A 12,048-nucleotide genomic window follows, 5' to 3' on the forward strand; every position below is an offset into this window, starting at 1 on the left:
ACAGCTCTCATCATGTCACTCCCCTTCTGTAAAACCTCTCTAACATCACTGTGAGTAAACAACATCCCAACTTCTTTACTTGACCTTGAAGACTTTCCAAAGTATGGCCTCAACCAACCTTCCCTCAATACTCTGAAACCTTAACTCTCTGCTCTTCTGTAACTGGCCAAATGCTTTTCCCTAGTTGTGCCTGATTCTTTCCTGCTTCTCTCTCTTTGTTCACTTTGTGATCTCCACTGGGAATGTCTCAATCCATCCAAATTCTATCTATCTATTTTTCACGACATCATGCAACTCAAGTCCCACCACTTCCTTGAAGTCCTACCCTCAGCCAACTTTATATTTTACATACCACTTAATTTTATGCATTTTTCTATTATTTTCTAATTTTTCCATGAGTATACATCTAATCAACTAAAGTGTTATGTATAAAGCAATTTACTATGGTACCTAATATAATCCTATACACACATAGTCAATACATCTTTGTTCACTGATTAATCAGTGTAGTTCTTCTTGATGTTTAAACATGCCATAAATTATAGTTGAATTATTACTTAGAACACATGTCACATATGTCTGAGTCATTTACTTTCCAAAATCTCTCATACTTACTGGTTTTGTTCCCAATTTCTTCATATTCCCTATTCATTAAAAAAATTGATAGCTATTCCCTTTTGAGTAATAACTAGTTAGCATAGAGCCAGGAATGTGAAAAAAATTAGGGAATATGATTTTATTCAAAGTACAAGATTACAAATTAAGTACAATATATAGACCTTAATAAGTCACTAACTTCTGTTTGAGGGTATGGAAGAATATCAGTTACTTCCAATGGAAAAAAGTTTTTAATAATAATACCTCCCATAACTATTCCCAAGTGTAGTCCTCATACTTGTGGGCTCTACCTACAAATCAGTAACTCTGAGGGTGGAGCTCAGGAACCTGCAGATATACTAAGCAATTGCTGATTCTTATGTGTCCTACCTTACATTATAAACAATGTCATGCTTTTATATTTTATAAACAACATTTTATTTGCTCTTTATAACATCTCATAGAAGTATGTGAGCTTCACTTCCATAAGCATCCTTCACTGAAACACAGAAAGCTATATGATATGTTCAAGATCATATAGCATAGTGCCAGGTATTCATTTATTCATTCACTCAACATCTATTTATTGAGTGTTTACCAAGGCTCTGTTCTATGCATAGACATACAGCAATGACCAAAGCAAGACCATGGTCATTCTTATGAGGCTTATATTCTACCGAGGCCTATTTTAGGCAGTCAGTAAATATTATGTAGGAGAGATTTAGAGCCAGGGCCCTAGACTCTTAGTTGAATGGTTTCTCACTATTCCAAATGGTCTATTCACTACACTGTAATATACCAAGCAGCGTGCAGAAGCAAAATGCAAATACAACAGACATCAGGATTCACTCTGCAGGCATAATGGAAAGTGGAAAGAGTGCAGGATAGAGGAGTAAACCAGACTTGGGTTCAAAGTCTGGCTTCAGCACTTTACATACCTGGGCACTCTGGACAGGTTATTTAAGCCTCTAACCTTCAGTTATACAATTTATCAATACCTACCTAGATGTATCAATGTGAGGATCAAAAAAGATAATATCATATGTAAAACATCTAGCGTGGGCCTAGCACAGTGTAGGTACTCAAAATCATTTCTCTTCCTCTCCACAATCTTATCTGACAACACCACAGCATACTTTAAAAGGCTAGATTTTAGATTTAGTGGCAGTCAACTGTAACTAGTTTGACTTTAATCTCATTATGAAGATTGCTTTCATAAATTTTACCCTATATTATACATTTTGATATGCTCCCTTTTAGATAAAAATATTATTATGCCATTATAGAAAAACATGCATTTTGAGTTTTTTCATTATAATACTAAGCCATATCTTTGGAGCATCATTCAATTTCCAGGCACAAACATATGAGATCACCAAAAATATGTTTATATATACTAATATGTCTTCTCTTCTCATCAAACTACTAAGTAATATAATAAGTCCACAAACAATAAGTTCAGCCACTGCTCCCTCCCTCTCCATCCTCATTTTTTACCCTTCTTTGCTAGTTTCCAATAATCCAATGACACTGCCCTTCTTTTGGCCCCACAAACCTACCACAATCTCCAGCATCTAGATGTTGCCCTCTGGTCACTGGCTAATGCTTAACCAGGTCCCACCTTAGATATCTGGCCCTCAAAGAAGCCTTCCCTGACCATTCTGATCAAGTTAGGCTCCACCATGTAGAGTCATGCGGTAAAATCTCCTAACGATACAGAAGCCTGGGTCCCCATCAGTCATCTGGCAACACGGAGTCACGCTATAGCACAGATACACAGCTTGGAAGTTAGATAAAGTCCATATGCAATGGATATAATTGGCAATGGTGCGTGTTCATTGGCTAGTGAAAAATATTCAGAACTGATCCCTCCTGTGCAAACTCTGCTGAGAGGCTTAGGGAACTATAATATATTGCTAGTAAGATAAATAAAAACAACTATCTATCTTAAGGAGGACTCCCAGCATGGCCTATTCTCTTACATCTGCTTTTGTCCTTTACTGTCAAACCACATTTTGTGGAGATCTTTAGAAGTATAATAATGGTCTGAGGCACACTGTTACATATGTTACTAGTGGTAGCTATAGAAGAGTGCCCTGTACTCTTCCTCCAAGTTCTTCTTATTTTTATGTAATGAATATTTTCTGTTAATATTTTTTTTCCCCATTTGATAGCTTCGGGAGGGCAAGGACTACACCTGTCCTGTTGCCTGCGTACTCTCCAGTGCCTACCACAGTTCCCATCATGCGGTAGGAAATACACGCAATAACTATGCAATGGATTGGTGCATGACTTAATTAGGGAGTGAGAGGTGTGTCCATGTGAAAGAGACACAGTATATAGGAGTTAAGTTTACTTAATTTAATACATGTAAAGTATATAAAGCAATACTTGGCACATAGTAAGCACTCAATAAATGATGTTTTTATTTGTTTAGCTAGAACAAAAATCATTCAAGTAGGGTAACACAAAAGATTAAGACTGTTATTGACATAAATTATAAGGTTGAGCACAGGCTGTATGGTTAGGCCTGTCAGAATGTAGTACAGGTTACTAAAGGAACTACAGTAATCCACCATCCTCGCTGTTTTTAATTTAATTCACTTTAGCACTTGAATATACACATTCAAAAATCCCATATCTTGGCCGGGCGCGGTGGCTCACGCCTGTAATCCTAGCACTCTGAGAGGCCGAGGTGGGCGGATCGTTTGAGCTCAGGAGTTCGAGACCAGCCTGAGCAAGAGCGAGACCCCATCTCTACTAAAACTAGAAAGAAATTATATGGACAGCTAAAAATATATATAGAAAAAATTAGCTGGGCATGGTGGTGCATGCCTGTAGTCCCAGCTACTCGGGAGGCTGAGACAGGAGGATCCCTTGAGCTCAGGAGTTTGAGGTTGCTGTGAGCTAGGCTGACGCCACGGCACTCACTCTAGCCTGGGCAACAGAGAGAGACTCTGTCTCAAAAAAAAAAAAAAAAAAAAAAAAAATCCCATATCTTTCCACGTATTCCCAATGAGTACAATGGCCTTAAATGACAGTACTCACAACAATAATGTCTTGGCCATATGACAGTCTATGGGATATGTTCATGCTCCACTCTCTCAAGGGATAGAAAGAAAAACAGTACCCTTGAATATTTGAAGGAAAGGCAACAAATTTTTTCTAAGACTTGTGAAAATAAAACAACATAAGATAAAAATATAAAAGACCTTATATTTCAAAACATGAAACTCCAACAGCTGCTTTGAAACCAATATAAAGAAGGCTGCAAAAGAGAAGACCTGAGGTCACTCTGTCTCAGTTTATCCCAACACAGCAGCAATATTTCCTGAAGAACTAACGAAAGAAAGCAATTCAGGGAACACCTACTGGAACAAAATTTTTAAGTCTACCAATTCAGCTTATTTTGAAATGGATATCTTTTAGTATTCTTACTTACTAGGCTTTCACACTATTTTTAACTTTATTTAATGCTGTTTATATTGTTTTCCCCAAGAGTTAACTTTTTTTATTTAACCAACCACATTTTGGCCATCTATATATACTTTTTAGGAACTTCCCAACCCACCCTCAGTGGAGATGGATTATTATAAAATCACATAATTCTTTCAATGCCAGAATCTAATGTATATGACAAATCAGATATAACTATACCTGAGGCTTTAAGTAACAAATTTTCAAATACATAACTACTTATAATGTTCCAGAAGAAAAAATACATTCTGCTACATATATGTGGCAAATCAAGGTACTCTGGTAGAAACGGACATCTGAGGTCTAGTCTAGTCAATCTTTTTTATTTCAAAAAAAGGACTATTTCTAAATCACGTGAAGGTGCCTATACTAAGCTTGAATAATACAATAAATATGAAAAATATGTTCATCCTCTGATCTATTGCTTCTTGCTAAAAATATTGCTCTTTCCATGGGGCCAAATTGATGTTCAGCCTCGAGTATATTTGTAATGAACACTTCTATTTTATTTTAATAAGTCATTCACTTTCCCTGGTTTCTTTCTAAAATTAACTCAAGTTTAATCCTATGGGTTAGTAAAAACTGAAATCTCTTTGGAATATATAACAGAAAAAATTACAAATATTCTAAAGAAGGATACCTACCTCAGGCCCTGTGATGTGCATCAGACCAGAAACAGCAGAGGCAACAGCATCATAACCAGCTCGCTGAGACATCGGACCTGTCTGACCATACCCTAAAACAATGAGAATAGTCATATTCAGCACCACTCAGAGTGGGCTAAAACCATTGTAAAGTAGTGTGTTAAAACCACTTGTATCCAGAATCTTGCAGTATTTTGATACTATTGGAGCTATACTATCCCTTCAGGAAGGCAGTGAGAATTAATCAAGGTGTTCTACCCCCAGTCAAAAACTGCTGATTTGTAGGGCAGATTTCATCACCATGAGTGTTTTGTTTGGCCTATAGAGTGTTTGAAATGATTTTATTTAGTTGCCAACCTTCAAAAATCAGGAGATATCACACAAAATGCAAATTTCTGGATTTTCTTTAAAAAAATCAGAAAAGTATTCAAAACTAGACCCACATTCTTGCATGGCAACAATCAAAGAATCAACTCTCCCCTTTACCCAGGGGATAGGTTCTCTGTTTTGCCACAGTCTCCACCATTCCTCACTCCCCTCAGCCTGGTCCCTTCATTTAACTTACTTCCCAGATCTCCACAGGCATTTGCTACCCTTCCATACCACCAGCTATTTGTTGTCATTCCCTGAGTACCCTGCTTTAGAAAGATCAGGAAAAGAAAGGTAAGATCCAGCCATCTGGAAGGCTTTCCCTCCATTTCAATCCACATATCCATAAATCTCAGTTCTTCGCATCTTCCAAATCTCCATTCAAATGTCTCCTTACCAGAGAGATCTTCCCTGACAACATTTTATAAAAAAACCACTCTCACTTCTCACTTCTAATCTCCTGTACCCAGTTATATTTGTCTTCATAGCCCTTATCACTACAGATATATAACATAGTTATTTGTTTATTGATTTATTTAATCTCCTCCCTACTAAAATGTATGCTCTAGAAATTTTTTCTATTTGATTCACTGTTGTATCCCTAGCACCTAGAAGAGTGTTCAGTAACATTTATTGAAGAAATGAATGAATACCTGTTATATTAAAATAATTTTTTTCAAAAACAAATAATCTATAAAAAGTAAATGAATAAAGAAACAATAGAAGTGATAATCACCAATTAAACTACCCAGATGCACTTGCCACCAGAAGTGGTCTTTGTCCAAAATAAAAGTATGTAAAACAAAATCCACACAGATAAAACCATCACTTACTATTAAAAAATTAAAATAGTTCAAGATTAAGTGATATTTATCATTACTGATGACAGAAAAGGTGTCAAGACATGTCCCTCCTTATGTTTTATCATGGAAAATTTCAAAGAAATAAAAATAAATAGAATATATAATAAGCCCATCAGCCAACTATTAAGTCTTTAACAATTCATTTAATCTCCCTGAGCCTCAATGTCTTTATCTATAAAATGGCACTATTCACATTTATCTCATAGATTTCTCAGGAGGATTTAATTTGATAAGACAGCATAAGCAAAGTGCATTTTACTTTTAAAACTAAATATAGGCGAGGCGTGGCTATAATCCTAGAACTCTGGGAGGCCAAGGCGGGAAGATCACTTGAGCTCAGGAGTTCGAGACCGGCCTGAGCAAGAGCGAGACCCTGTATTTACTAATAACAGAAAGAAATTACCTGGACAACTAAAAATAGAAACAAAAAATTAGCCGGGCTTTGTGGCACATGCCTGTAGTCCCAGCTACTCGGGAGGCTGAGGCAGGAGGATTGCTTGAGCCCAGGACTTTGAGGTTAGTGTGAGCTAGGCTGATGCCACGGCACTCTAGCCCCGGAAACAGAGTAAGACTCTGTCTCACAAAAAAAAAAAAAAACTAAATATATATAGTTACTAAATATGCATTAATCAATGTACTAATAAAATATTAGCTTACCTTTTCCACAAAATATTGAGAATAACAAAAAGAAAACTGCCATGAGGTATGCCTAAATGATGAGAATAGATATTCTTTTTTGTTGTTGTTTGGGTTTTTTTTCAGTTTTTTTTTTTTTAATTACATTTAAATTTTTGCTTTTTCTTTCTGCTTTGGATGCTCTGAGAGAATAGATATTCCAAGCACTGAAATTATATTGTTTAATAACCTATAAAAATCTAAAATTTTTGCATTAATACTTGAAACTTGAATTTGTTTATGGTAGAAAAGAATCTGACAATAATAATTTTATAAATATCTATAGTATGTCAAAAATCATTCCACCTTTTCACACCTTACACTTACCTTAAATATTTGAACACTGACTACCAGTACTATCAACAAATGTTTATGATGATCAGTAAACAAAGTTTTAAAACAAGGACAGACATCAAAATGGTATTTTGCTAAGATTACTCTGTTGGCAACATGCAGAATGAAATTATTAATAATTTAATGAAGAGCTGAAAAATAGTAAGCATGGAATCCAGCTAGTTCTTTTTAATTTTATTTTTAGCTTTGCAATTCCAAAACAACTATGATCAAAATCTAAATTAAGGAGGAAAAAGTTAAGCATGTCGGTTCTATTTGATATTCAAGTAAGGTGACAAGGAAAATTAAGGAAGTTACAGAAAATCAGAGAGGAACACCCTCCGCTCTCCTCCATCTTCCACTTAGCCTCTCACATTCATTTTAAGGAGCAACCTCGCCATCTTGTGGCTATAATGAAAGTTGACTACGAGCAAAACTTGCATTTCCAGATTTACAGTTAAAATGTGGAGGGAGGAAACTGAAGGGAAAAGATTTCTTATCTTTTAATATTTGTCCTAAGTGCCATATGATTAGGCCTGACTGCCCCTGGTTTCATTCATTTTTCTTTTTTTTTTTTTTTTTTTTGAGACAGAGTCTCACTCTGTTGCCCAGGCTAGGGTGCCGTGGCGTCAGTCTAGCTCACAGCAACCTGAAACTCCTGTGCTCAAGTGATCCTCCTGCCTCAGCCTCCCGAGTAGCTGGGACTACAGGCATATGCCACCATGACCGGGTTATTTTTTCTGTATATATTTTTAGTTGTCCATATAATTTCTTTTTATTTTTAGTAGAGACAGGGGTCTCACTCTTGCTCAGGCTGGTCTTGAACTCCTGAGTTCAAACAATCTGTCCGCCTCGGCCTCCCAGAGTGCTAGGATTACAGGTGTGAGCCACCTCGCCTGGCCATGAACTGGTTTTTTTAAACAAATAAATTGCAAGATAAAAAGAATGAGCAGGAAGTATAAATTTAAAAAGACTTAAGATACATAACAATCAACTGCAATGATTAGACTTTATTTGCATACCAATTCAAATTTAAAAAAAGAGAGAGAGAATTGGGAAAATCTGAAAACCAACTGCATATTTAACAATATTAGGGAATTATTTTTATTTACATGTGATAATGGCATTGGATGTTTGTGCTTTAAAAAGAGTCCTTTTCTATTAGATATGTTCTGAAATATTTAGAAATGAAATGATACGAAGTCTGAGATTTGCTTTTAAATAAACGGGGTATACAACTATTATATATCAACAAAAAATTTAATAAATTAAAATGGTAATTTAAAAACAAAACATAACGAGAGGGGAGGAAGAATAAGTCACATTGTAGACAAAACAAGATTAACCATGAATTGATCATAATTGAGCTGGGTAATCTCTCTCCACTGTTAGGTAACTTTAAATTTTCCAAAATAAAATGTTAAAAAATAATAATAAATCTTAAAATGATATGCAAATTTCATTTTGAATGACTAAAAGCATACCAAGAAATATTAGAGATGAATGGGTCTGGGGCAAAAATTCTTCCTTTACAAATGAAAAAATTGAGGCCCAGAGAGGTTTAGTAACTTGTCCAAAGTCATAACGTTCAAGTTTTCAGTTTCCCACTCTAATTCTCCATCTGAGCAGGAATAGCTAGTATTCTATTCTGAAGATTCTTCTTAGCCACTTTCTACGTTATAGGATTAATCCCAAAACAAATTCAAGAGCCAGTTCTATGATAAGTATTTTTGAGGTTTTGTTTTGTAAACACGTCCCTTATCATTCCTCTTTCTTCCACTATGAGAACTAAATGAAACATATTCAGCAAATGGCCCAAAGTTTCAGTCTTACAGCTTTTCACTCAACTTTTCTATTGACATTGTGAAAAATTTTCCTGTTACTATGAAAGAAGGTTCTCCCACAATCATAGTGTCTATTTAATAGTTTGTCCTTCTCCATATGCATAACAATTTAGATTATCACAGTGGTACCTCATTTTGTTTGTTTTCTTCTTTTATCTTTCTCTCAGGGTACACATACAGCAGGTTTAACTTGCAAGATTTGCACCTTTCTATATGCAAGATTATAAAACCAACCTCAGCATGATTCCAATGAGATTCCTGTAAATTTCAATACAGCAAGAGACCTCCCTGCATACCTTGCATATCTCCTAGCCAATCTGAAATAACACTTGACCCAAGGACTCCATAAGGTCAACTAACAGAGGTAATTTAATAATAATAATAATTAATATGTACAGAGCACTTGCTATGTTCCAGGAACTGTGTTGGAACTTTGTATGTGTTATCTCATTTAAGTCTCACAAATACTCCATAAGGTATATTTTATTGTCCTAGTTTGAGAAAAATGAGGTTTTGAAAGACTAAGTGCCTTACCCAAAGTCACATAGCTACTTACTGTGACAATCATTACTGTGAGAAATATTTTACAAAATATTTCTATGAGCATCATCAATTCATATATTGTTTAAAGAGCAAAAATGTGATTAATGTAGTTTTCTACTTCAATAATTTTGACATTAGACCCCCTCAATCTCTATCACAGAGAGGCAGCAAAATTGGTTGATTAATTACATAGCACCTAAAACATCTGGAATATAATGCTAATGAACTTATGTTCCCAGTCAGAAAAAAAAAAGTTTGCACTGATATCTGTCTTTATGACAATTACCAGTTTGTTTTACCATATCCAACTTGGTAACACTAATATATAAAAGTACATTTTGCTTGACAATTGTGTCATATGCATATGTTTCATCTTCCCCAACTGTATAACATAACACTAGGCACAGCAGGAACTTAATAAACACTTTTCACCTGACTGGTGCATATTTTTGTATTTTATGCTATTCCATGCATGCCTATGATATTCTTCACATAAACTATCAAAATAAATGTTTTCAGAGTATTAACAGGAGTTAGGAGTAATTGGGTATCAAGATACTATGTTGCCTACAATGCACCACTGGATTTTTTTATGGAAAACATAAAAGTCTTCAAAACTATTCATCATCCAAATAGAGTCTACAACTGATGACCATACTAATGCATCCTGCCTAAAGTGACTTTATTCTCACAATCAAATCCAAACACACACATATACATAAACATGCACACACAGATTATCTTAAATCCTAGAAGACTTATGCAAGTAGGGAGGGAAAAAACTATTATAAACTGAACTGATATAATGAAAATAAATTGCAAAATGTATCTTCAAATTAAGAATTCAAATATATTTTTGTGAAATCTATTCTAAAGAAACTCAGCAATTAGATCTATAGCCCAGGGTCAATATTTTCTACAAGATGAATGCAGCTCACATTCTGAGAGATGCATCATAAACTCATTAAAGAATGAAGGGAATAACCGTTGTTAAATATTTTTCATTTTCAGGAGCAGAATCAAATTTTAAATGACAGAAATATAAAAAATATTCTTTGAGTAGAAAAGAAAATAAAAACCCAGCCAGACTCTCACATAAAACCAATTCCCTATAGCTGAATTCCCACACTCCAAATAGCAGCACTACGTCAGCCTGTGAAAGGACATTTTAGGCAAAGAACACAAAAATGTTCAGTACAGACCACTCTACAAACCAAGACTAAACATCTTCTCAAATCAAATCCAGATAAATGGATAACCCAAATGAGTAACAAATTAACAAGAATCACCTTTAGCCTTGTTCTACTGCCAAGAGGAAAATACTCAATTAAGTATAGTCTACATCTTTACTTAATAGAGATAAATGAAACAAAATAATTAAAGTAACCCAAGTAAGGAAGATATTAAATAAAATCCAGTAAACTTTGAACTGCCCAAAGTGAGAGCAATTAAAGTATTTTCAAAAGTGCAGACTTCAGGGCAAGCAATGCTTCCTAAATAAGCAAATACACAAAATGACTCCAAATTCCAGAGCAGAAAAACAATGTGAAATCAGGAGGAATAGCATGTAATGGCATGTATATCATGTGATTGCCCAGGTGAAAATAATCATTTATAGAATAGCTAATGGGAGGTTTAAAAAGTTTGCAGTTACAAGCACATCTAGTGCTCAGATCCTGGTTTTTAAATATCATTCTCCACTCAATAGAACCAGAGCTCCTTGGAGAAATAGTTGATTTCAGGACAAGGGCAAGAAAAAAAAATACCAAGATGAACCTGGAATACCTTGTGCCAAAAATTAAGAAAGGGTTCAAAAAATAATGGAGACAAAGGAAAAGCATAAAGGATTCATCTTGAAGGTGTTCTCACTAGTCAATTGGGGGATAATTTGAGCATCAAAATAAATATTGATAATTAAGGATTACAACTGATTGAATAGATATGGATACAAGAGTTCCTGTTGACATAAACAAATAAGAGAGAAGGGAAAGGTCTTCCTGTATTAGAAACCAACTAATAAATGTAGCAGGAATGTTGGAATTAGAAAATCACTATTTATCTATATCATAATGATAGTAAACTCACCCAAGAATCATCAATGTATAATAAAACTGGTAGATGAAAGTTTGAGAAGCACCAGAATATTTACATAGTCTCAAAGTATATTCCCCAAACCCCACAAGATATCCTTTAACTACAAAGGGTAAAATAGAACTTTCCAGTGGAGAAAGCTGGCAGGCACCACCTTAACTCAATGATCAAAGCTGAACTGCTAGTAACGGGACTCGTCAACAGCATGTGCCTCCTGATATGTACTGAGAAGACTCAGCGTCGCCTTCTGGGGTGTGACTGCCAAAAGTACTTAACTTGAATCTATTCATGAGGAAACATCAGAGAAATCCAAGTTAAGGGACATTCTACTAAATAATTGACCTGCACTGTTCAAAAATGTCAATGTCATGAAGTACAAAGAAAAACCCAAGAACTATAAAGACAGACCCAGATTAAAGGAGACTAAAGAAACATGACAATTGAGTGCAATGTAGATTTTCTATTTTCTTTTGCTATAAAGGACATTATTGGGACAACTGAAAAAAATATCAATAAGGTCTGTAAATTATATAATAGCATTGTTTCAATATTAGTTTCCTGATTTTGGTAATTGTACCGTGGTTACATAACAGAGTTCCTTGTTTTTATGAA

The 12,048-nt window shown here is 35.0% G+C and overlaps 1 protein-coding gene across 4 annotated transcripts in view; it reads right to left on the reverse strand.

Moving 5' to 3' along the window:
* Window positions 1-12,048, reverse strand: part of SUGCT (succinyl-CoA:glutarate-CoA transferase) — a 676,753-nt gene that overhangs the window by 614,565 nt on the left and 50,140 nt on the right. For all 4 annotated transcript variants that reach the window (XM_069461618.1, XM_069461617.1, XM_069461616.1 and 1 more), the window contains exon 7: window positions 4,719-4,810. In XM_069461618.1, coding sequence (XP_069317719.1) covers window positions 4,719-4,810 — 92 coding nt within the window. The remainder of the gene's footprint in view (window positions 1-4,718; window positions 4,811-12,048) is intronic.

Source organism: Eulemur rufifrons, chromosome 29 (assembly GCF_041146395.1).
Source record: "Eulemur rufifrons isolate Redbay chromosome 29, OSU_ERuf_1, whole genome shotgun sequence".
In the NCBI taxonomy this organism is placed as follows: domain Eukaryota; kingdom Metazoa; phylum Chordata; class Mammalia; order Primates; family Lemuridae; genus Eulemur; species Eulemur rufifrons.